At 30.7% G+C, this 27,747-nt stretch overlaps 1 protein-coding gene across 2 annotated transcripts in view; it reads right to left on the reverse strand.

Moving 5' to 3' along the window:
- Positions 1 to 8,315: 8,315 nt before the first annotated feature.
- LOC121129232 (gonadotropin-releasing hormone receptor) overlaps positions 8,316 to 27,747 on the reverse strand; it is a 92,112-nt gene continuing 72,680 nt past the window's right edge. For both annotated transcript variants that reach the window (XM_040724942.2, XM_071893441.1), the window contains 2 exons: positions 14,391 to 14,587; positions 8,316 to 9,017 (listed from right to left, as the gene is read on the reverse strand). In XM_040724942.2, the coding sequence (XP_040580876.1) occupies positions 8,658 to 9,017; positions 14,391 to 14,587 (557 nt within the window). In that variant the 3' untranslated portion in view covers positions 8,316 to 8,657. The remainder of the gene's footprint in view (positions 9,018 to 14,390; positions 14,588 to 27,747) is intronic.

The following is a 27,747-nucleotide window of genomic DNA, read 5'->3' on the forward strand; positions in this document are numbered from 1 at the left end:
ATCGCCGGAAATTTTAGAATGTTCCTGAAATAGTTTTAAGAATAAATGGAACTCATTGTCGTTATAAAAATTTATTTCGTTTGAATTGCTCCTAAATTTTGTAATTTTTATGAATATTTCGGTTAATTGGATTAATTTGTTTGCTTTTAAGTCGTTCTTTAGTATTTATATTTCCTTTTTTTTTTTGAATTTATGCATTGCTACTCATGTAATTTTCTAACTTGTCAAAATTAATGGGTAACTTATGATACTTCACATTTAAAAAAAAAACTAATTTATAGAAGTTTTTATCAAAAATAAAGTTATAATGTTTACAATATAATAATCACATTTTTTTATTTTGTTAATACAATTCTTCCTATATTGATTTAATTCTGGATGTACATTATGAGCAATATAAATAAAGAACTTATTAATAAAAAAAATTATAACTTATATCTATTTGTTCTTATATATTTTAAAAAGTAGTGTTTTTGAAGCATTTTAAATGATATTTACAATTGCAAAAAAAACTTAGAGCAATTTGGATGATTTCGAACGATTTCTTGGGTGACTATTGTTTTGTTTTGCTTATTGAAAGGACTTCTGCTCGAGTAGTATAGAGTCAGAAATGATTTTAGAATAGAGGTGTGTTGATCAGAACTGATTTGACCAGGAATATAATATAAGGGATAATATACAATCGAACCAAAAGATTAAATCATTTTCACTGAGTTTCCATCTACAATCATTGATTGATCGACTCCTTGGGCTCTCTTCTTTCAATATTTATTATCCTTCTAATTCATTTATTGGGTGGTTGTCATTATTTTTGTTACAACAGCTCTAAGAACAGTTCAAGCCAACTTGTAAGCATTCTCTTAATTATATGAATCAATTATTGATTAATCATTGCAATACTCGGCAAATCATTAGCATTTTATCTTTAAAAATTGGAGTAACATGAATGTGAATCCTAATTAATAAGTATTTGCACGTGAATCATCATCAAATATATTTATTATTTTTTCTGCGAAGTGACCCTTCGCCAATGTGGTCATTCGGCAAAGCGTAAGTTGGGAAAAATGACATTTACAAATAAGGCTTTCAGCAAAGTATCCTAGAACCACAAAAAGACATGACACCCACATTTGGGGAGGGGGGGGGGAAATGTCAAGAAAAAATATACATAACTTTTTTTCGCAGTGAAAAAAAAACGAAAGTTAAATTTTCATCGATTCCTTTTTCTGCCCATAACTTTTTTGATTCCGAGAAAACGTTCTGATTCGCATGGTTGTTTTGTGACACTCAAGTCACTCTCAATCTCATGCACCTTCACTCTTCTGTCATCCAACATCATATCATGGATTTTATCAATGATTTCTGGAGTAGTTACCTCTCGAAAATGCGTTTAGAACGTTCAAAGTCACTTGTACCCACATGGTCACTCCGAAAGTTTTGAAACCGCTCATAAACTGTTCTAACCTAAGGTGCAGAGTCCACGTAATGTTTATTAAGCTTCTTTTTAGTCTCCTGAGGCGTTTTGCTTTTCATGAAGTAATGTTTAATCAAAGAACGGAATTCTTTTTACTCAATTTTTAGAAAATCCCTCCACTTCCTTGATTCAAACGAAGCCAAACAGAAATCAATAGACAGATCTGGCTATAGTGCCATCTTTGGACTTTGCAAGGACTTTTCAAACGACCCTGGTATTATACTGAAGTGTGTAGTTACAAAATCTCCATCGAAATAATCAAATTACTCTGGTTCCATTGAATAAATATTAGAGATATTGGTATCGCTAAAAATATTGTTAAGCTACATCTAATCAAGTTAATTAGCTCCTTCAAAGTCTAACATTTGAAGCAGAAAAAATTCACATCCATTCATATTTAGATATAATTATAAGCATTACTGATCATAAGTATTATATTTAATTACTGATTGTGATTTATCCGTCTTTTGCATTTACGAGAAAATCAATCAATAAGTGGCAGATTAATGGAGAAACATCAAAAAAGCTTATCAATACATCCTGAGTTTTTATTTTCATTTAGTAGCTTATAGTGCTAAGATGACGTCATGTAAAAATATCTATAGCAGTGATTCTTAACCTATTATCTTCCATAATCAAATTTCAGAATCTCAATAAAACCATATATTTTTAAATAGAAGTCAAAAAGAAATTAAATATTCTTTATATATATATATATAGATGGTATTTTATACAAGATATCGATCCCCCTTCCCCTCTTTAAGAGTTTTTATAGGATATTGTTTGAAAACACAATATTAAGTCAAAGCGCCTATGAAACCATTGAACCGCGAAACTTTTGATAGAAAAGATAAAAGAAAAAAACGATTAAAATTATTTTTTATGAAAAACAAACACAAGTGATATAGCAGTTGGGATATTATTTAAAAATATTTCTCTCTCTTAATTTAAATAATTTTAATCGAATGAGGCACACATGTCGAAGACAAAGTACACAGAAATAATATCGGATTCGTGATATTTAATTGATAATTAGGTGCTCTATTTTTCTCATTGTCATTCTTTGGTTGACGCTGGAGTGTGATATGATATGTTCCTCGGTTCATTTCTTCCATTTGTTTAGAAGTCATTGGATTATGTTACTGTACGATACTCCAATCCAGACAACCAAACGAAAATAGGTCCTTTAACATTGCTCATTTTTACATCCTTGCTCTGTCAGAAGAGTGATTCATTTAAGCTAACTGCTTTAGTCCCCATTCCCATTAAAATTGTTTTAAGAGTAAAGTAAATGTGTGTCAAAACAGTAAAATGATGTATTGTGAGTTAGCTAAATCATTTTTTTAAACTCCTTCCTCATTTATCAATAGAGGAGATTAATCAAAAAGTTTTATGTCGAATTACAATGCGTTTACTAAATTTGTCAAAGAATATTGCGACGCGAGGAATGATTATCGTCGACATGATCCTCCATATAGTCGAGTTCTGGCGGCAATACTTGCCAAATTTTTGATTTGAAGAAGAGATAATAAATATATTTTGTTTTATAAATTAAATTTAGATGTAAAATCATGTTTTATTTAATTCAACTCTTTTATAGTTCAATAATACAATAGTGCAGTATATAGATATATTATTAATAAGTTTGAAAAACTTTAAGTATATAAAAAGAAATAATCGTAATTATATAATGCAATAGAAAATAAAAAAATTTCATGCATGGTTATAATAAAGAAAAAAAAATGTTTTATTATATATATATGTATAAATATGAAATATATATAAAAATGAGCAAATTCAATTTGGCTAAAAATTACATCACCAAATATGAGGAAGAACATCCTTAAGCAATAGAAGATCTCCGCAAAAAATAACGGGGGGGAGGGGGTCTTTTTATTGATTGTATTTGTCGATTAAAAATTCTTTTGTCATGAGAAAAACCAAAATAAACACGCAAGGAAATGTGCAAATGATTTGGTCATTATAGAGTAATAAACATAACGAACGTTAGACCAAAGAGTCTTGGGATCAATAAAGTGATGTCCTTAATTTAAGTGGAAGAAAAAATCGGAGGTCACCGTGATGAAGCATTTAGTATCTTGAAGACTTGATGTAATCTTTGTTTAAGATGTTAAACCCAAAGTTTCCTCGTCTTGGGACATAGAATGTTCCTTTTGTCTGCCTAAATCAATCGACGATTTTTTTACGAGGAAGAGCTCAACAGCCCCTTGGTTGAACTGACACTTGTGTCGAATAAAGTTGAAGATGATTCCATATGTACAAAATATTATAACGGATCCAATCAATGGCATAGGATTTTAATTTCGACTTGTAGCATAAACTTCTCCTTTATAAATACGTATGGTCCCAACGAAAAATCATTACTGCTCTTTTAGTCAATAATAAATTTTCAAAGAAAACTGCCTACTCCACTTTTATTGATTGGGAATATGAATGTGGATCTTGAATCATGAGGAAAATATGCAAATAAGTATATTCTTGGGAAATTAATTTTGAAATTCGACTTACTAGAACCGGTTGGTATTTTCAATCAAAGGGATTGTATCTCATGGAGAGAAGGAAAACAATTTTCTAGGATTGTTTTGGATCTTCTGTCTCCCGTTTTATTTTCTAAGGTAAACCAAAACATAATTTCGCCCTGAACAATCCTCAAAGGATAAAATATTGGAATTGGAGTTTAGGAGTGTTTCTTCATCACGTGTATTCATGATCCCAAAGTGGATTTTTATGGCAGTTAAATATAAACAATAACTGCAGGATAGATTGAAAGAGAAATTCGATGCATCCTTTACTGCACTGAGGGAAGCTAACACTCTAACGCATTAGATCCTTGATTCTTCCAAGAATCTTTGTTAGAAATAAAATAAAATAGCTGATGGTTTAAAAGAGAAGATACAGGGAATTTTGAAAAATTGAGCTCTATTTTGGTAAAAATTTCTCGTCCGACGTGTTAATTGTTCAGAGTTTCTGATATAGTGGAAGAAGAAGAAGAAGAAGAAGGTCACAGGAAAATTGCAACAGAAAATGACTCCAGTCGAAGGATTAGGAAAATACAATTTAACGAAACACAAAAACACTCTAAAGTTAAAAAGATAATTTTTAATGGTAAAGTTATCTTCTATAACCGAAGATATATTAAAAAATTTACGAAAAGATTTTAAGGCCACGATGGGTGGGAAGAGAATTCGCTTTCCTAAATATTGTAAGAAGTCTACAGATCTTGTTTTTTCTTTTGGAATAATATTGAACAGCATTAAAAATAGCTTTAAGGACAACACAGCTCCTGGTCTTGATGGAATAGGAGGAAAAGTGCATTCTCTGTTTAAAGATGAGACTGTTCCATATTAACTATGTGTTGGTAAATCTATTGAAAGATACAGAAACCTTACTAGATCAATCATAGATGGAAGAATTATATTAATTTTCAAAAAAGGGAAATGGGACTGACATTCGTCATTAGAGGCCGATAGCAGTACTAAATGAGGCATATCGAATTATATTTGAACTAATTGGCGATCAAATTCAGCCAATATTGAATAAGAATATTTGTATGTATTATCACAAATGGTTTCCTAAAAGTAATTTTTGAAATATATCATCGTTTGAAACCCATAAAGGGACTTTGGAATTTCTTTCTTGCTTTTCTGGTGTTGCAAATCTATCACCATAAGCTTATGATCTGAGGAAGGTTCATTTAGATACTCCACTTCAGAAATCCTAAAGAACACGCCAAGAATAAATGCAAATGTAATCTTTTTTCAAATTGTGTACCAATTTTTTCGGTTTCAATATATACAATAATTCTTTTTGGTTTTGATCTATGGCCCGATTTTCTGCCCAGTCCTGATTCATGAGTTGACCAAATATGATTTATGCAATAACGAGTGGTCCATTAAATTTAAACACTTTGAATTTTAAACTTCAACAAGATGTAATTTATTAATTAACAATCACATTTCAACAAAAAATACTACTGCAAATAGATGTCAGTCTGATCTCTGTTAATCATTAATTAATGATGGCTTCCATTCGGTGGCGGAAGGCCTGACACCGCTACACATATAGTTCTCTATCATGGCTGACAGTGGATTTCAGGGCCTTGGTGTTTGGATGACGACAATGTAGGTATTGCCCATTAAATATTAGCCAAAAGGTATAGTCGAGGGGCTGTAGGTGTCAAAAGTGTCAAAAAATAGTTGAGAGGAGCTCAAAAGAGCCTGGCAACAGAGGAAAATTAGTTTTTTTTCATTATTAGTGTCAAAAGTGGCCTCCCCACCCTCACAAGGCTCATTCCAGTCACTTTTGTGATAGCTCTCCGGACTTTATGTATATATTAACCCCGAGATCTCTTGATTGGGCCTTCAAGAACTTGAGGGGATGGACCTGGGCTGTTTTCTTTAACTCTTCTGGGTCCTGTTTGGCCTTTTTGACAGAACCATTCTTCCTCTACAACGTTTTAGACTTGCTGAAGGCGTAGACAGTGGTTCTGGAGACGCCCAAGTGCTTCGAGTGCACGAATGAAAATTCGTCGATCAAGTTCCAGTTTCATTTTCTCGAATTGTACATAAGGTGGATCTATAGGCCAATTTTTTCCTATTCCTGATTTATGAGATGTTCATATATAATTTATGCAATACGTTAAACTTCATATCACATTATTGTGCTGATGTTCACAATTTTGGAACACACATGACGTCATCAATAATTAATTTATAAAATAGCTCTAGACATAATTTTAAATGAGATAGATCAAGAGTAAAGTTTTATTTGGGACCGACGTAGACCGAATTTTAATACCAAACTTCTTTAGAGGACCAAACTAGTTTGGTCCACTAAAAATTATATCAGTTTGGTCTACCTCTTTCAGACGGAAACCAACACTAGTTAACACATATTTCATGCGTGTACAGACAAGCTTGGTCTAATGACTATACATAAAATAATCTTCAAACTCAACATTTTTCCATTTTAAAATAAATAGTTTCCCTGGTTTTCTTCTTTGGGGGAGAGAAAATGGCACGTCATTAATTTTCATCCGTCTAAAACTTAATTTCCCATGGCAGTTTGACTCCTACAAGCAGCACATATTTTTTGTCACAGAATATCTTTACTATGAAAGGGAGATTAAGTCAGACAGCTTCTTCCGACCTGAACCTATGGACTATTTTATAATGTCTTGCATATCCCAAAATTGCCGTGTCATTATGATATATAGTTCGAGTGCATACGCCTACAATGGAGGACATCTTTATTCTCGATTTCAAGGTGAGAAGGAAGAAATGGAAGGAGAGCAAGACATTCATCTACCACAGACTCTATTATTTTTTTACTTGGGACAATCACCGCAAAAATAATAAGGAACGCATTGATAATGACAAAAGATCAGAGGTTGGACAGAGATACATCAATTGTTAAAAGGAGATACAGTAGACTAGGGAACTTAGACTTTAACGGAGATCCAGCAACAGTATTGGGGAACCCTTTTATTCCTCATGAACAAGTCTTTCCGATATCGAATGCCTACATCATCACTCCAAACAGAAGTGGGAAATAAATACTGCACTGTCTGTGCCTTGGTGATTGAAAATTCAGAGCACCTCTTCTTCCTAAGTCCACCCGTGGAGCAATTAATTATTTGGCAGGAGAAGATTGTATAGAAAAAATGGAACTTCAGAATGACGAATGGTGATTAGTTACTGTCACAGAGTCAAGTCAGTCAAAAATGTTAAAATGAAGCCTTGGTGGCAAAAATACAGTCAGTCATGTTCGCTAGGATAGTAACTTGCAATATCAACTATGGAGAATTTTGATGAGTATGGGATACTTGTTAAACATATATAAGGATATAAAAGGGCAATGCGTCTGTCGAATGAAAGGAAGGAGCAGTAGATAATAATGTATACCAAAGTGTTATAATTTTTAAGCAGTGATCCTATAAACATTTTTATTTGTGGAAGTGTTAATTCTTGTTTAATTATCTACTTATTATTGTTGTTGCTGGCTTTCAGTTATAATGTTTATTTTATTTTTAGAAAATATTGGTGCAAAAGAACCTTCGAAACCTAAAAAACTTTGTTAAACAACTGATAACATATTGATAATTCGAACCAGATCAGGATCAAAAAAAAATTTGAACCTGATTCCGGACTATCGCCGAGAAGAGAGTCAAGTAAAACTAGTAAGAATGCAAGACACTGAGGTTTAAAAAAATATTCAATAGAAAATCATTAATAAGTGACAATGGGTTTGATTTATTGACATATTTGTTTATTTTTAAAGTTTCATTTTCAGAACTGTGTTGCTCAATTTAATATTTGCTTATTTTAATTTTTTGATTCCTTTCTTTTAGGGTATATTTATGCTTCGGGATATATATATATATGACGAGAACATGACATCATCAGCTATATTTTACCGAATTTTTATTAATGTTATATAAATCCACAAAGACCACCTACCAGAAAACAAAGACGATATTTTAATAAACATAATGAAAGGTATTGAGGCATGATGTAGTTTTTTTTTTTTAATTATTCTTTGTTTATTACGCACATATCATATTTTATTAGTCTTATCTACGCATGACACTCAAAGCATCCTTGTAACACAAAGTACCCTTTGTATTATAAATGTATATTAAAATCCCTCAAATGTTATTTTGAAAATTACATTGAATAAATGTGAGTATTTTTTTTTTTTTTACTTACGGTTATATACGTATAATGTATTCGAATGGAGATATCAATATTGACGTTTTCTATATTAAGCCAGACCTGAATATAATAAAATTGTACCTCAGTACAAAGAAAAAAAAAAGATATAAGAATTCATCAAGCTATTCGAAACGGTTTTATTTTTAAATTTGATAACAGGTTAGAAAGAAAATTACATTTGGAAAAACACAAACCTTTTTTGTACATTGTATAATAAAGGATTCGTTGAATAGAATGAAAACATTTATTTATGAATAATAATTATAGTAATGAACATTATATGATTCAAAACATAAAAAAGATTTTTTAAATTAATGTTATCCATCAAATATAGATATAAATTTAAAGATAAGTAGACATATATGTATAATTAGTATTTAAATAAATAATTGATTATCTTGATAATTTGAAAAATTGTAGGAACACAAATATAGGCTGATATTAGCCAATCAGAAATGAGAGTCCACATAAGTTAAATTTTTTGCACCTGTCCTTGATGCATTTACTCCCCTATAGGGAATTTTAGGAGAAAGATAATCCAAGTGAACATCTTCATCTTCAAATTCGAAAAACTCATGTTGTATTGTTTGGCTCTTTCCATATGAAGATCCAGTTCTTTGGTACCCCTCTCTACATGTATCCCTCTTGCGACGATTGTTATAAAAGGGCTTTGTGTATTTGATTTGAGTCATTTCGTGACTAAGTGAGGATGAAGTTCGAGTTCGATGGAACACCCCGTAAACAATTGGATTCACAAGGCTATTTGACATTCCAAAACAGAATATAGCATCCAAAAGGGCTTGCCCAATCTGTAAAAGAAATTAATTATAGTTAGAGATTCAGTCAAAAATAAAGAGAGCGTTTTCGTGAGATGAAAGTCAACCATCTTGAAGGTATAAAATAACGTCAACAGGATAATATAAATATATATTTTTTAGGAAGGGGGCTTGATTTTTATAATTAAATTTTTAGAAAAAAAACTCGAAAATTAATTTCATTTATTAAGTTTTTTGGTAAAAAATTTCATAAATCTATAGCTATTCACAAATTAATTTTTTAAGAAAAAATTCCAAAAATAAAATTTCACGTGTTTAATTTTTGGGAAAAAAATCCAAAAATCCAAATTGAGTCACAAGAAATTAAATTTATAAGACAAAAAATTCAAATATTATGTTTTCAGGTAATAAATTTGCATAAATAAATTTACTCTCTAAGTCTAAAACCCTTAACTTCTCTAAAAAGTTATGTATTTATTTCTATGAACGACTACATATTGGAGGTGGATTCCTTCTAAGTCCAAGCCCGAAAAACCGCCTTTGAACCTAATTTTTCCAAGCCCAAAATGCCCGTGGCCTGAACTTTCCCTCCCGACATTTTTTTCCAATTTAAAATAATTTCGATGGGATCATCTTTTATTTCCCACCATAAGCTGAGGATAACGTTATTCATTATTTGTTGGTGTTACACTTACAAATATCTTCTCTACTGCGTATTTGTATGATTGATTGTGTACCGAAATACGTTATATGTAGACTTAAAATGTGAATCAACTAAACTCCAATATTAGAAATGGAAAAAATAGGCGTGTTTGTAAGATTGAAAAGTCAGGAACACATTGATATAAGTTTGTTAATATGTAAAGCTTCAAAATTAATACCTTTTTATCAAATTGACTGAGATTTTGTACTTCATGAATTCGTTCTTACATGCTGATGTTTTAAATATATTTATGTCTCATGAGTATATTTTGGATTACCATTATACTATAGATTCTCATATTTTGGCCCGCAAGATGACCCTCTATCTTCTTGCCCAACTTAGCCCAAAGCCCTTTTTTCTATCTCCATCTACCTCTACTATGTATACGAGATTTGATCAAAAAAAGGTATTTTGTCATTCCAAAATTAATTCTTATTCAATTATCTTTTTTATGTAGGTACACGTATGGCGTTTGCATTAATGTTAGTTTGTGTTAGAATTGAGGAGAAAATTCGATTGAAACTATTAAAATATAGTTTATTCTTTAAATTTAACATATTGTAAAAAATCACTATTTAGATAAATAAACAGACAATGAAAAGTTCAAAAGAATTTCCCTCTAAATTGATTGAATTTTTTTTTTTCATTTATTTTTTCATTGAGAAAAATTCATAATACACACCAAAAAACGTACACCAAAAGATATATGGAAATAAATACAAAACATAAAATAATATAATATGAAATTGCTAGGAGTGATCGTTCTAAATTAGCATAAAAAAACATTTTAGCTTTTAAATTAGATCTCCTAACCAAGACCTAGGTCAATTAATCATTCCAGCGATCAAATAAAAACAACTACAAACTGAATAACTCAAAACATAATAATAGTTAATCCAGTGGTTTCCCTTGATGAAAGTGTTCATACCTCCACACCATTTTTTTTGAACTAGTCAAATATCTAATTGAATCTAACCATTTATATTGGATAATGTCAATAGCATGATCCCCGGAATCACCATCTATCCTTGTTATTTTCAAAGAAAAAACACCATATCTAGCTAGAAAGGATAAAACAATTGCTTTTAAGTTTGATCCAAGAATTGGTTATCTGCATTCCCATTTATTGGCAATAAGAGCTTTCACGCTCAAAAGAGCAAAATGTATTGTCCGATTTTCAGAGCATATACATATTTTCAAACACTTTGATCTGCCAATGACAAACTAAAGTTGAAAAAGAATAATATTGTCAACATGCATTGTGGGCATGTGTACCGAAAAATGAAAAAAAATGTTTTTAGAGTCCAATGAGAATTGTATTTGATAAATTACAAAATTACGGTTTCCTTTACATAAGAGTAGTATAAAAGGGGGGGTCAGATAAATTTCCAAACTTAATGTTAAGATGGTAGCAGTCGTAAATGAATGCTAGTCAATTTTACGAAGCATTGGATGACTGTTACTCACCAAAGTTTAAGCAATTTGTGACGTGCAGATGTTAGGTAACAGTCGTTTCTGTGAGTGGATGTGAGTGTTTTATGAAAAAAAATACTGATTTTTTAATTTATTTTTCAACATAGTCTCCTGGTAACTCTACACACTTTTCCCAGCAAAGTTACAGACGGAAAGGGGCTCAGAGATGGGAGCATCGCTGGAACAAGTCTATAGAATTACACAGAGACTATCTTAAAAAATAAATAAAAATTCAAAAAGACTCACATCAAGTCACTCAAACGATTGTTTTATAACAACTGCACGTCCAAAATGGATAAAACATTTATGAGTAGCAGTCAACAAATGCTTTATATACAAGATGTGACTTGTTTATATTTAGGATTGCTGCCATCTTTACATTGAGGTCAGAAACTTTCCAGACGACCCTCGTATGTATATAATGGTGCTAAATATAACGTTATACTTACAAAACGGTAATAGATATCATTTTTTTTTTTTTTTTTTTTTGAAAAATTTGTGGAAAAGCTTATTTTTTGAAAAAAAAAATGTTCTGAAACTAAGTCAAGGCTTTTGGATATCATCCACAATAGCTTGTTAGAGTAGTCTGAGGACCCAGGGGGATCTTAATGACTTTGATGAAGTTGCTGCTCAAATTTACAATGTATGGGCATATTCTATATGCAAGACTAACTTATTGCTTAATTTGGGAGATCTGTAAAACTTAAGGGCTTTTAGAAATTGGCCAATACTCCAATGTAATTATTGTCATTAACAGTTGTGACATTGGGAACGTAGTTCAATTTGATCAGGCCCGCAGAGTTGAGGAAGGAGATCATCATAATCTAATCTTATGCGTAGAGCCTTTATGTATATCTGCACTGGAAACCTTTTGCCCCATTATGCGTAGGACTCATTTTCTCAACAATACCAAAAACAACTTCGCACGCCTCTCTTAGGGGGTTTTATGTCTATATTGTGCAACGAGTACAACTCCTTGAGAGATTAAAATCTTGATCGAGCACTTTAATAATGGTCCCATGTGAAGTTAAGGACTAAACCCAACTGTCTATTATATATATCATATCTTTTGGTGGTGAGGTTTGCAACTAAATCAATGAATGTTTATAACAGAAGTTTTAGCTGATAATTATTTGATAGAAAATATTTGTTGTTTGATATTTCTAGATATGTCAGCTCTGGATCAAGCTACCCAAGCACACGTGAGATGATTAAGTCATGTAAAACCTTTCAAGTACAAAAATATGAGAAAACAAATTTTGAGCTTATATTTTGAAACAAAAGTCAATTATTGGGCAAAGAAAAAAGTAAAAAACAAGAGATCGGAACGTGGCCTTTTTAAATTAATTATTTTTGGTCTGGGATATGGTATTAAAAATTTCCAATAATCAATTTTAAAAATAATAATCATTGCGTTTTTCTATTAAAAATAGGAACAATTGTAAAAAAATGGATTTCCTAAAAAAATATAAATGTTTCTACAAAACTTGAAAATTGAATATATTTTATAAAAAAACAAAAAAGTTTATCAAAATTTAAATAAAAGACTAAATACTAATTTTGTCACATTAGAAAATAGGTAATATTTAGAAGATATCCTTGATATGGCAAACTTTGTAAATATATTAAATGTAAGTAGAGAATACTTTACAGAACCATTAATATTGAATCTGAATTTAAGAGTACTTCTACTCTAAATGTAAGCGTAAATATACAATGTTTAGTTGTAATTTCATCATGCCTCAGATCTTTTTGTCTTTTAATTTTTTTGGTTCGATAAATTTACATTGTATTAAAATATCTTTATAAAAATGATCTGATCAACGTTTTGTACGTACTTTGTCTTTTTCATTCTGTGTTTTGAACTTTTATGTTTTGTTCTTTTACTTTTTCGATTTAAGCAATTTGACAGGATACAATTGCTAATATATGTATAAACAATGGATCATTAAACAGAAACATGTTTTTTTTTTTACTAACATATAAGTCACAAGCACCTAAAATGCAACACATTTTTAAATGGCCCACCTTTGTCCTATTTGTTATGTTGGATGTTTAACTCTAATAACTTATTGTAAATGATTGTCGAAAGAAACTGTATAATTTTTTTTAGCTAAGTCAACCAAGAAAGAAGAGAGTTACAATTCTGGAGCTATCCACACGTAGAAAATCATAATTAGAAATCTTTAAAGTAATGGCTGTAACCGCTCTACTGTGTACCAGGTGATCACGAGAGGTACACCAAAAGCTGCAATGCCCAGATCAAGGCCAAAAGAATTGGTTGAGGCAGTTAAAGGCAACAGTGAAGGATGAAGAGGCAAATTAACTGTCAATGGGCTTGTTTGTGAATTTGAATGCAGCCAGACTACCATGTGCCCCTTGTTGAAGCAAGACTTAAACTTTAATGCCTTACAATAGAACTCCTTGTCAGGATTTGAAGCCTTTGGATTGAAAAAAGCGTGCGAACCGTTGCAAAGACTCTTGGCCTCCACACATTCCCAAATGTTTCCCGCTGGATTTTTGTATATTTGGTTACCTCAAGGGGAAGTTTTCGGAAGTCCCAAACACAACAAAGGCCGCCATCGTCACTGCTTGAGCCAACCCTGAGCTGAACCTTGTAAAGAACTGCTTTGCAAAGTTCTGCACCAGGCTAGAATTGGTCATCCAGGCAAAAGGTGGCTACATTGATTGAGGATGTAAATAAAGTGTCGTTTGATTGTATTTAAAAATTAAAATTTCCAAATTTTAGGATATTTTTGATCACATAATAATTTATTTAATTTTCAAAAAAGTGTCGCATGTTAGACAGACGAGCCTGTATAACATTTCAATGTTAAATCATATTGGATTATCTTAAAAGTACTAAAACTGCGTGTTTTTCGAAAAATAAAATGTAATTTCACAGGTATTATATAATAAAGATAAAAACAGTCAGTCAATTACTTTAGATTTTCTTCAAATTCTCAATTACTAACGAACAATTCAAATCAAAAATCTTCGATTTTGGCTGATCTAGAAAAATCATAATTTACAAGGAGAATCTTTTAAAAAATCCAAAATTGTGTTTATGGCATTTATAGGTAGATAATTTTTCCACCTATATTTTTTTTTAAATTTCTCTAATTTATTTAATACCTAACATATATGTATATATAAAGAACTGAACTTCCAAAATACATACTTTCGAAGAAATTGCTCTTCATATACCTTAAAACGTATTCAAAACATACCTTGTTAGATGTGAGCTTAAATAATAAAACAATCATAACTGTGTGATATGGAATCCAGCATATTAAAAATCCACCAATGATATATAATGACATTTTGAAGGACTTTTTAGATGCTTTCTTCATTTTCTGCTGACGTAGTGTTTCTGTTCTTGAGACTTGTTGGATTAAACTTGATTGCATGATCGTTTTTTCACTCTCTATAAATAATAAAATGAGTTGTTATTCTACAATATGTTTTTATTTGTACGGTGAAAAGTTATGTTCAATTATATGGTGGGTTTTTTTTCTACAAAAAGATTATAAATATCTATTAATATGCATAAAGCTCTCTAAGGATTTTCCTTTCTTGACAAGTAACACATAAATAATATAATTTCAAAAGTTAAAGTAGTCTTCTAATTAAATTTATCGTGCAAATACAAGAGCCTATGTCGTCAACTATTTAGTTTTTCAAAAACATTTATTGGGTGCATTGCTCTAACTATGCAACTCATATAAATAATCTTCAACAAAAAGGAAGAAAGGGATACTGGGTGCAGCACATAAAGTAACCCTAAATTTATGTCCTTCATTAAAGACTATCTATTAGAATGGGCGTGGGCAGATTATATATAATTTTTTTGGGGTGGGTCTGCTTGGTTTTTGGAATTTTTTTGAACACAAATAAAATAATTAGCACCAATTGAAGCATCTTTTCTAGAATTTTCCATAGAGATGTGATACACTTGAGTAGCTCTAAAGATGTCGAAGTAAAAACATCAAAGACAAAGAATCCTTGATTTACTCCGCGTGCATATCGATTTAAACACGATGAAAGAGATTGTCGGCGTCTCGGAATGTGAGATTTTCGGATCCGATGGGATTTGGGGCTGGAAACTGGATTATTAAACGTACACCTGAAGAAATCGTGCCCATACGTAGGCTGCTATATATATATTTCTGGCCCAGACTAAGTGTTGCCAGGTTCAATTTGACATTTCCTTTGGTAAGTTTGACATTTTTGTAGCATAATCGTTATCAAAATTTTTTGACGTAGTACCATCCTTTGTGTTATTTACAGTGACTTACAAAAAATTAATTTGGCAAAAAAATGGAATTAAGGTGTAAACATTTTCGTACAATCACTTTTCACAACTTTCGAGGTGGATTATCACGACCAGAGTGAATTGATGAACTTAAATCTTCGTATGGCGATGAAGCACCATTTTATAGCACTGTAAAAAACTGGTTTAATAATTTCAATCCTGGCCGACGCTCCCTTAAAGACGAATTCTGTGAAGGTCGTCCAACCAGAGAACATTGATGCCGTATATGAAGTGATAATACAAAATCGTCATGTGACATACCGTGAGATAGAGGCATCCTTGGGCATTTCTTCTACCAGCATACATTCGATATTGCATGTACACCTGGCCCTAAAAAAGATTTGTTCTCGTTGGATCCCGCACAATTTGACAATCACTCAAAAGAAGGCTCATGTCGATTGGTGCACATAAATGTTGAAAAAATACGCAAAAGATGACGAATCATGAATCTATACGCAAAACAAAACAACAATCAGCCGTGTGGGTCTTCGAAGACGAGGCAAATCCAATAAAAGTTGTTTGTGGAAGAAGCACTTCGAAGCAAATACTTGCCTGGTCACGTGGGGACTATTCCACTTGAAGATCGTAGGACGGTCAATTTTGAGCGGTACAACACAATTTGTTTGAAGAAATTCGAAAAATGAACAAGAGAAAACGAATCATTGTTCACCATGACAATCCGAGCTCTCACACATCGGCTCAAACCAGCGCCTTTTTGACCGGCCAAAACGTCGAATTGATGAGTCATCTGCCGTACAGCCCTGACTTGGAACCCAATGACTTCTTTTTATTCTCACAAATCAACAAAAAATGTGTAATCAACGATTTTCGTCGTCAGAAGATGCTGTTGAAGCGTTTAAATACCATTTTTTGGAGGTGTTTCAATCGGAGTGGAAAAAGAGCTTCTGCAATTGGTTTGAGCGCATGCAAAAGTGTATAAATCATGCTGGAAAATACCTTGAAAAACAATCAAACCATTTTTGACGATAAATATTCTGGGATAAGGAGAAATGGCCTCCATCATCAACAGAATTAAATCCTCTGGATGATTATAATTGAAGTGTTGTTGAGAGGATGGCTTGTGCGACATGTCATCAAAATATTGAACCCCTAATGGCCTCCATTTCCCGGAATCGGACCTTCATTGATTTGGAAGAAGTAATATGTGCCTGTCATAGCTTCTAGTCTCGTTTGGAAAAATGTGTAACAACAGAAAGCCAAAAATGTAATTATTAATTATTTTTCTATATATATAAAATACATATTTACAAAATGTTCTTTATTTTGTATTAATTAATTAATTACATTATGGGAAATTTTTATTCAATTTTATTGAAAATTTATGCAAACTGTAATGTATATACAGCCAAATATTTCATAGACATATTTGAGTCAATTATAAGCTTTGTATTCTGATTTGTGTGATAAGCTAAGATATTTAAGACTCTTAGGAATAGTTTAAAGCTTTTATATGATTTTAGATATTTCTTATTTTCAAAATTTCGTATTAGTAAGTCCAACTTATGTTTTTTCATTCTAAGGCACTTTTGGCATAAAACCCTGTTTTGAGAATTACAATGAAGACTAAAATGCCTCATTTTTAAAGTGATAAATTTAGATTTTGAGCAAGGGCTTTATTTTAAGGGTATAACATGTAATGGTACAAAATATTACGTACGTCCTGGTGAGAAGAAAGATTTTAGCATTAAAATATGCACAGACTGAAGTTGAACACTTTTATTAACTGGTAAAAAAGATCATATCTACGAGGGTGGTCTGAAAAGTTTCCGACCAAATAAAAATATAAGACATTTTTTAAATTTCATTTTCAACATAATCTCCTTGTAACTCTACTCACTTTTCCCAACGATGCCCCCATTTCTGTAAACTGTCGAAATAGTACTCTGCGTTTTTCTCTGTAAAATTGAAAAATTCAAGAAACACTTTTGGTTTTTGGCTCAGTTACACAGAGTTGGATTAATTTAGACGCCTCAAATTTTAACACAAGAACCTTTATATGTTTGTTATTGCTTGAGGTTAAAGGTTACACTTTCAAAAATAAATATTGAATGACAGCTCATTACTCGACTTTGGCCTTTTTCACAAAAACATCAACTAACTCAAACAACTGTTACATAACAACTGCACCTCCAAAATGGTTGAAATTTTGGTGAGTGAATCTCAACAGATGATAGATAGATGTTTTTTTACGAGTTCTGTCATCTCTACGTTGAGGTCAAAAACATTTAGACCACGCTCATATCTCTATTTTTGACGTAGTCCCTATATAATACAATATTAGCTGACAAATTCGTCCTGTTTTATTTGCGAAAATAATATTAAGGATAAAGGAAATTTTATAGAAGCTTTTTCTTTAACATAAACTGGTTTGGCAGAATATATAAAATAATTACACTAAAGCATTGCTTGACTTTGTTTTATAAACAAATTAATTTAAATACTAAATATCAAAGAAAATCAAAATACATTTTGACATAATTATGCAATATTTTTTTTTCCCATTAAGTTATCTCATAGTACTTGAAACCTAAGACTTTTTACTGTCAAATGTTATGATGAGAAACAAATTACCTTAAGGTACCTCTAATTTGATACAAATTGACATCATTAAACACTACATTTAAAAATCTATAAAAGTTATAGGATTTTTGAAAGTTATATGAACTTTCAATCACTTAAACTTTAGGTATTATCACTGTTTAGTCAGTGTACAAGTATAAATGAAAGGTTACTAAAAAATAATCCATTATTTTCAATTGATTTTTTTTTTTCTCCATGAATGTTTATTTCCTTGATAAACACTCTTGAAGATTTCCATTATTTCATCCACATTTTGAATAATTGACCTTTGACATCAACATTACCAACTCGACAAAACAGTGATTGGTTGTTACAGTATCAGGGCCATAAAAACTATTCATATTTTTAGCCACATGGCTTGTGTTACAAATCTTATCTTTCTTACACAATCTAGCGTAAAGTAAACACACTTATACAAAGCGAGGTGCAGATTAATAGAGCTGTTTAAATAATTAAAAAAAATATGTCTCGTTACTACACCTATTTATTTAAATTTAGAAGGTCTTGTCTATTAATAGATTTCAATAATGAATAAATTATGTGTTTTTTCCCTTTTTTTAATTTACTTTCCATTATTTTTCTATTTAAAATAAATGTAAAAAATTCAATGTGACTTTTCATTAACCCCAGTATAAAAAACATATCATGACATTATATTTTATCTACTTTTTGATGAAAATATTTTTTTAGGATAGTACATTGAGCATAATTGAAAAATACCTTGTTTTTTGTTTTGTTTTATAGCATCCTTCGGATATAATAAATATGTATTAAAGTTAGGACCTATTATTTTAATGTTTGTATGAAAACAGCCAAATTTAAATACTCTATGCAGAATTAAAAATAGTTCATTACGTAATTTGTGCTTACTCTTCATCTTTCCTTCATTTTTTAATTTGAACATATTAATTTGTGTTTTTTTGTCAGCTGTCGATAATTATGCTTTTATTTTCGTTATCAGTGTTATAAATAGTGATGAAAATCCCGTGTACAATGGGCATTTTAAAAAAGAAATCGAAAATCAACATGATAACAAATTCTCAAGATTGTCAATATTGGCTATAAATGTTGATTGGTTATATTTAGTGATATGCTACGCGCAAAGCTTGTCAACTGTTACAAGAGTTTTATATTGATTGTTATGCAATGTGCAGTCTTAGGGCCTTGTCCACACACCAACGTTTTCAATATGATGCTGTATTTCATTTGTTCAGGTTTTAAATGCTTTGTCTCAAAACGAGGAAGAAATTGTTTAAATAATATGATTTTTTGTCTGACAAGTTTGTTAGCCAGAAAAAGTTTTATGCAAGAAATGAATTTAGCTCTTCATTCCTCGTGTGTTATTTTTAGAAACTCGAATATACTCGAGCAGCAAAAATCAGCTCGCAGCACATCACTTGTTGAATTATACTAGGTAGGTTTCGGTATAATGTGTGTATTTTTGCGTATGGAGGCTTGTCCCAAAAAAAAGGGTGAACTCTTCAAATGTGTCCATGTTATTATTACATATCTTATTTATCAATTTCACGTTATAAGCGTTATTATTTGGTTCTAAAATAATCTTGAAAATTTCAATTAAGGAAAAAAAGCCAAGTACACTTTTGAACTTCATATGTGGGTCAAGTGTGTGTACCATACATTTTCGTGCATTACAAAAATAGATGATACCTTTAGATTTTTTTTAAAACTTAACTTCATATAGAGACTCTCAGCTACATTTTGAAACTAAAGTAAATTATTTTTAAGCTTACAACTTTGTCTAGAAGTCCATTTCAAAAAGAAAACAATCTCAACTTAATAATATGAAGTTTTTATTTTATTTCCGTAAAAAATAATGAATTAATCCCAGGACACAAATAAATCAAGGATCACTATTGAAGAGGATAAAGGAAATTGGAAACATTTATAAATATTAAATTGTGTGTGTTTTTTTTTTTTTTTTTTTTTTCATAACCAGAATTTATTTCAAATATTTTGAAATACTCGAAACATATTACAGAATCTTACAATAGGATAATAAAAACAAATAAAAATAACACAAATATTTGTCAAATATTCAAGACATAAGCTGAATTGTATTTAAAAAGCCTTCATGGCGTAGATGCAGAATTGAATTATCACAATCACTGCAAGGTGATATATTTAGTCATAAGAGGCTATTGTGAAAAAGTCATTTCTGCTTACAGAGTCCCTAAAGTTTGACCCTACGTTAGAAAAAGTTATTTTTTGGGAATCATAATTTAGATAAGAAAAACGATAATCTCGGAAAATACATATTATTAATTTGGACAACAATCAATCTTTATTTCCCACTACTCAGCAAATGAAGGTGGAAGACTTAATAAATATTATATAAAAAAGATATATATTTATATAATAAAAATGATTATTTGGTTATATTCTCTGTACGTAGCAAAACGGGATTTTTTTTTTGTATTCATGGGAAATTTGCTAACAAAAAAGTGGGAGGATGATGATCTGAATCGCAATATACGAAAAACTTCAATAAGAAAGTTTGTACTATTTATCAAAGAAACATCAAAATTGATGGTGCATTGCAGGATCCATAAATGTATAATCACCGTTACATAATTACTTATATAAATAAATTTCTTATATAAAAATACTAACATAGGATACCCCTGTTGCAGACCTGAATAAAGGGGAATACAAGCAAAGAATAAAAGAAAAACAAAAGAGGCAGGGGGAGATGGGAAGCTTGGTTTTTGGAAATTTTTTAAAGAAAAAAATCTAGAATTTTTTTTTTTTTTTCAATTTCAAAAATCTATTGACCGAAAATTTAATTTTCAGGAAAAAAATCAAAAATGTACAGTTATTCACAAAAAAGGTAATTTTTTTTTGGAAAAAAGCAAAGAAATATCTTAGTATAGGGGTGTACAGCCCCTCCAGGCCACTTCTAACAAACGCTTTTCGATAAATATATAGCAAAAACTCATAACAGGGGCATCTGCAAGATTATATTTTTGGAATTTTTTTGAAAAGAAATACAGAAATTAAATTTTTTTGGAAAAAATTTCATAAATCCATAGCTATTGGCAAAAAGTAAGTTTTTCGAAACAAATTTCAAAAGTACAAAGCTATTTCCAAAAAATTAAAAACTTACATTTCAAATATTAATTTTTTTTTTCAATATACATTTCATAAATTAAATTATTTAGGAAAAAATTTCAAAATCCATATCAATTCATATAAAATTAAATTTTTTTGAAAAAAAATTTCAAATATAAAATTTTTTCGAAGAAAACAAAAATTATTTATATATTGTCCTACGGATAAGTATGTATATAACATGATAAAAAGATGGTGTGGTAGTTCAGGAACTTTTAAAGGAGCTATACTCCCCCCTCCCCCATCAAGAAAAAAAAGGTGCTAGCGACTAGTGGATTGTAATTATTTGTTAGTACTTACATATATGAAAGATAAGTCCAATCTATTTTAACAAAATTATATTTATATATGTTGTTTTCCCAGCTTTTTCAGTCATTTAATATTAGTATTCACCTTATTATTGATTTTTGTATTTTGAGATAAGTTTTCAAAATATCCAAATGTGGGGGAAAAATCTGTTTTATTTTGTATTTGTAGCTTTGTTTATTTGGACTTCTAATGTATTTGTTTATTTGGCTGTTTTATCCATTGGTCCATGGTCAAAAGTAATAGTATTACAATCCTTAATATTTTTTTTATTTTTTTTTTTCAAAAACTAGGTTAGAAAAATGCAAAAAAAATTAATAATTCTAAAAATATTTTAGATTGAGTAAAAAAAACTAGAAAAAAAAAAAGGATACAAGTGAGGAATTTACAATCTAGGATGAGAAAAAAACCCGTCTAAGCATGAAAATACACACTTTTTTTTAAGAGCTTGGGTTTTCAAAGACCCAACGAATATAACAGAGAATGAAATAAAAAATATTCATAGTCTTGTAAGTTATGATTTAGGTTGAAAGAGTTAAATTTTATAGGAATATAATTTGGTAGTAAAATCTGTTATGTAAAAAGTAGTGATTGAACGATTAATCAGAATTGTGTGTTTTTTTTTTCTTTAATTGTAATCGGGAAAGTAATGTTTAATTTGCGATTCTGCTTCTTATGTATTATCATTTATTACAGGTATTTAACTATTTATTATTTTTTCAAGTCATCAAAAAATATATATATTAAATATATTCTTCAAGATATATAAAACGGCCAGTTCAATTTTGTTACTTGCACATTTGAGTGCACATGTATTTCCGTATACATGTATAAAATAATATTTACATTAAATAAAGGAAGGCGATTTATTTTATCAGTTGTATTTTATGGGAAAAGGGTATTTTTAACTATTAATTAAAATATTAATGAATCGAAATCGGCATTGGGAATTTTTAGTAGAATCACCTTGGGATCGGCTTAAATATTTTTTTAAAATCTTTCCATCACTAGTAAAAAGTATAAATATGCTTTCTATATTTATTTCTACAGTAGACTCACATTTTTGTACTATTCAAAACGAGTAGAAATTGAAAATATGGATCAATGAATGAACATTATTAAAATTTTAGAAATTAATACAATCTAAGAATGTTTTCCCAGCGTTGCTCGGGACATTAAGAAATTAAAATTAATCAAAAATTCTTCTGCATAATATTAATAAAAAACCGCTAAAACTTGAATTATTATCGCTCTATTTTAATTGTTGGTATGAATCATTACACCCTTTCTTTATATATGAGGTATAGTAGGTTAAATTAACTATGAACTCTTCTGTTTTTTTTTAAAGGAGGCTTAGAAAAGAAAATAACATTCAATTTGAGCTATCTTTCGATCATCTTTCATATAATTGTCAAAAATCATTTGCTTTGTTGCATTTAAGGTTGTTTGAGAGCTATTGAAATTAATGAAAAGAGAGGCTGCTTTAAGTATTATTTATACTCTTTTTACATTTAATTTCCAAATAAAGGCTAATTTTAACAATAGTAATATTGCATTTTAGGTATCGAACCTCAATCTAAAAAAAAAATCCCGAATACCGGCAAGTAAGTAAGTTTAAATAAATAACCAAAGTTCAGTTAACGTCGTAGTAGTGGGGTTTAGGTTCTAATGGGATCGGAGAAGGCGTAGTTGAAGTTATGTGTAAACTATCAAGTTGAGGTCTAATAAACCTACTTGAGTTAAGGCTAAGGTTTTTTTCTATTTATTCTTCTCTAAACATTAAAATCTCCTTAAAAAAAAGTGTACAAATATATTTACCAACATGCAGCGAGAATAATTCTTAAGATTTTACGTTTTTTATTTTTTGTCTTATATGAAATAGTCGTTGGTTAGTTTTTTTTTTTTTTTACCTGCACTATCTCTTGAGTCTTAAAAACCTACATGAAAAAGTTCAACCAACAAAATCCATTAATTCGTTTGACTGTGATTTGCGATCACACACACACACACATAGACATTTGCATTTGATATATAGATTTAGAATCTTATAATAATTTTACTTTATAAAAAGGAACATTTATATATTCATTGACTTACAAAAAAAATTGATTTTTTTACAAAGTCATCTGAAAATAGTGCTTGGCACAACTTTTATTCAAAATGGGAGCCCTCAATATGAGGCTTAAATCCCTTGCAGAGCTTGACTATGTCGTCAAACTCGAGCTTGATACACTCCTTTTTGATGGAAGCATCTAGAGACTGGGCACACCTATGAGGAGTACACCCACTCTCTCCTCCAGACGCACCTTGATTAAGTAGTCCAAGGGGTTTGCGTTCTGTTTAGAAAGGAGGGTGGCCACATTTTTTGGTACCAAAAGTATTCTCTGGCCCAAGGTAGCAATTTCTTATCTAGAAGTTTGATGAAAGCATCTGCATTGAGCTGGAGTTCCACAAAAAGGGAAGGGCAGACTTAGTCTGTGCTGGTGACTGAATTTTTTGTTCTGAAGACATTTCTCACTGAAACTGATGTTCGGCTGTGATATAGCGGCTGTTCTGCTTATTCAAAGTGTCATCAAGGGTGAATTTTTTTTTGTTGGCCTTGAGAAAATTTAGAATCTTCTTTGCTTTTTCTAACCGTCTCAGTGTGATCTGTTCAGAGATAAAATGTCTTGTTGCATTTGATTTACAAATTTAGCAGAGTTTCTTGACTGTTTACAACCTAGGGACCTTCATCTTAGTGGTATGAAGTTGACGGCTTACTCTGATGTAGGACTTCAAGCCAAGGTCGTCCTGGATGTTCCTGGCCAATGTCCTCCTACTGATAGACCTCCGAAGATGAGCAGTCATTGAGATGCAGGGATTTGCTTTGATGGACCTCTTGAGGCCAGTCCGCTTTTTGGCTTTGTGTGAGCCACATGAGGAATGGGAAGGCATCTTACTTGCCTTGAGTCTCATGCAGACGGTCATATACGGTGTTCTTGGCATATTTTGTGAATTTTATTACTTTCTTAGTATCGTTGCCGACTTTAAACAATTCTGCAATGATTTTACGTTTGCCCTCTTACTGCTTCATGTTGAAACTGAACAGATTATGTATAAAAATCAAAGTTGATATTTATGGACAGTACTTTCAGGTGAAGTTAGAACTTAGACAGATAAACGCACAATGTTTATAAATAAAAGACATTTAGAAATATGTCCCAATACTTATGCCTACCCTGTATATAGATAAATCTAATGGGTTCACATCGGGTAAATATCAATATAAATCAAACAAAGTCTATCTGTATGTATGTGTCTACTTAGAGTATGTTTTGAGAGTAGATATTTGAACTAAAAAACAACAATATATTCGAACTTGCGTGTCATATTTTAAATAAAAGGAGGATTGTGTTGTATAAAAATAGCCTGTAACTAGAATGGGAACTCTAAGTGTGACCTTATATAATCTTCACCTCAAGTTTGATCAAAATCGATAAGTAACTTTTGCCGTAATCCTGGTGACTAGCAAACAGACATATTTAAATTAATAGAAATAAAAAAATTAATCAAATCTTGCAATCGTTTGGAATTACTTTAAGCTCTAGATCAGTGGCCCTGCTAGGCCTTTGAGGTTCGACCTTCCTTAAAGTTTCTGAAGCCCATCCAAAAAACAACACCGATATCATCAAATATATATTTATATTGTGTTTTTGGTATTTTTATGGAATCCAAAATAGTCGCACAAATCAGTCTGAAATTTATCAAGTAGAGGTATTAAATATCAAAGTATGTTCTTTTCGTATTTCTTTGGGCCTTAAAGTCACTTTTTTTTTTACCGAAATAAAACCTCCTTTCCCTTCTCTTTTTACATCTCTCTCTCCTTCCCTCTATATTTTCTCTTCATACATCCATCACTCTGTCTTTTCTCTTCTACATTCATTCTTTGTTTCTATTCCCCTCAATTAAATTTAAATATGATAAACTGTCATGTTTCATGTCGAAACAACGAATATCAACGAAAAACTTGGTTTTAAAAAAATGCTTTAAAGACCAAAGCTTTATCCGTTGGTCATATTTGTGTTCTACGATTTTAATCATAATAATAAATGTGGATTTTAATCTGACAGTACTCCAAGACCTTCATTTTGTTGCATAGTGTAATAAATTCTCCTGCTCAAGTTGTCCTTTGAGCTACGTCGTTTTAAGAAATTTAATTACGTTGAATAAACCAAAATATTTTGAATTATATCCATATTATGAAATGTTGATTATGTTTAATTTTTTTTCTGTAATATTTAAAATTAAAATTTGTTTTCAAAGAAAAAATATGCTGTTCCTTGAATATTTTTATATGAAGTTAATTAAAATTTATTTATATGGATTAAATCAAAATTTGATTTTTGAAATTTGATCAAGTTTAATAAAACAAAATATTTTGAATATCTGAATATTACTAAAATTTTGAGGTTTTTTTTCCTGCTATAATATTTAAAATATAATAATATTTTTCAACATAGAACACTAGATTTTCCTTTGTTCCTTTTTATATTCGATCAGTATTGGTAGTTTCAAACAAAGCTAAAGACCGTTCAACATCCATATTAGTAGTTGGAGGAAATTTGAAGTTGTCGAGATCTTCAAGAGTCTTGTTAGGCGGAAGCATCCTATCATCATTACCTTCTAGTATAAATGGAAAATCAGGATTTCTATGGATGAAATAATTTTTGTTTTTTTCTGAAGTAGTAACCCTTTTTTTCAGAAACTGCCAAATCCTTTTTTCAGCTTCAGAAAGAATATTCAGAGAACCATGCTTGAGTTTTCGATCCTCTGTTTCAAGATTTGTAATAGTTTCTTATAAAAATGACAAATCAGCTTAAGGCTTCCAATGGCTGGATCTTCAATAACTAGCTGGCAATTTTCAATTGCAAGTGCATATTTTGATTCAATTCACATACAATTTTTGTAACTCTTCAAAATAGGTTGTGTGGTACATAGTATCCTTGGGATTCTAGTTAAATTACACAATATTCAATCAGAGTTAGGAAAAATATGATGCAAAATTGTTTCTCCTTTTTTGCAAGGGGTATTATTCAATAGTAATTTTTCTCAAAAATTCCCTTCCTCTCAGCAGACTTATAGCCTTTGTCCTTACCCGACGTGAATTACCTGAACTTCACAGTTTAGTACGTCTTGGAGGGGAAGACGATCAAGAATTATCACCCGAATGACGATGCCCTGAAGGCCGTGATTACGGAGGAGTGGAACAACTTGTCTTCAGACTTCATCAAAGCCAGATGTGCTTCTGATCCAGATATTTAATAAAAAGTGTAGAAAATTATAGAATTACCGTCTTTGCTTCAAAAGTTTGCCATAATAACGGCACAAAATAAAAATATGTAGCAGTGAAAACGGCTTTTAAAATGTTCTACTTTTTGAGTCCTCATCCTGAAAATATATACATATATTTTTCCTGGCGGTTGGACAAGTGTTAACGTAAAGCCATGCATGGCTGGGTCGTTGTTTCCTGGAAGACCCATACCACATCCCTATTTTCAGTTACCTACTCTGTGTCGTCCATCCTCCCTTTGATGTAGTGAAGTCTTCTTTTCCCCATTCGGCTAGAAACACCCAAAAAACATAAACTCATAATTTTTCTTCCTCCAAATCTATTTTCGAGGTTGTTCATTTAGTATATCTCACAGTTAAATTAAAGATACGCTTCAAATTATGGACCATTCTTTTCTTAACCACTGGCAAACTTACGAAATCGGCAAGGGATAAACTTGTTATTTTCAACTGTATCTAATATGAATTGGTAATTCGTCATGTTAACTCTAAAGCATATATTTACTCATTGGCTCTTTAAATATGTACGCTCTAATGCACTTTGTGTTGGATAACTAAATGCAGAAGATTGGCTTCTTCCTGATACAAATAATCATGAGTCATCTCTCCTCTTATCAGAGTTGAACCACGGTCAATTACAAATGTCCCATATTAGTCTATCCTAAATGAAATAAAAGTATCTCTCAGAAAATGAGCATATTTTTGCTCGCAGATATGGCTAAAAGGGCATTTAGAAGTAGTCACATATTTAAGTATACCATACTTCCTGGTTGCACGAAAAAGATTTAAGTGTTGAAAGGGTATTTGAAATGTTATGTTGAGTGTCATTTAAATATTTTTTTAAATAGTCAAAGTTGTGTCTAACTTTGAAGTAACATAGAAGTTTATTCTTACCCAAGCTCCAAATC

The sequence above is a fragment of the Lepeophtheirus salmonis genome, chromosome 14 (genome assembly GCF_016086655.4).
Source record: "Lepeophtheirus salmonis chromosome 14, UVic_Lsal_1.4, whole genome shotgun sequence".
Taxonomy (NCBI): domain Eukaryota; kingdom Metazoa; phylum Arthropoda; class Copepoda; order Siphonostomatoida; family Caligidae; genus Lepeophtheirus; species Lepeophtheirus salmonis.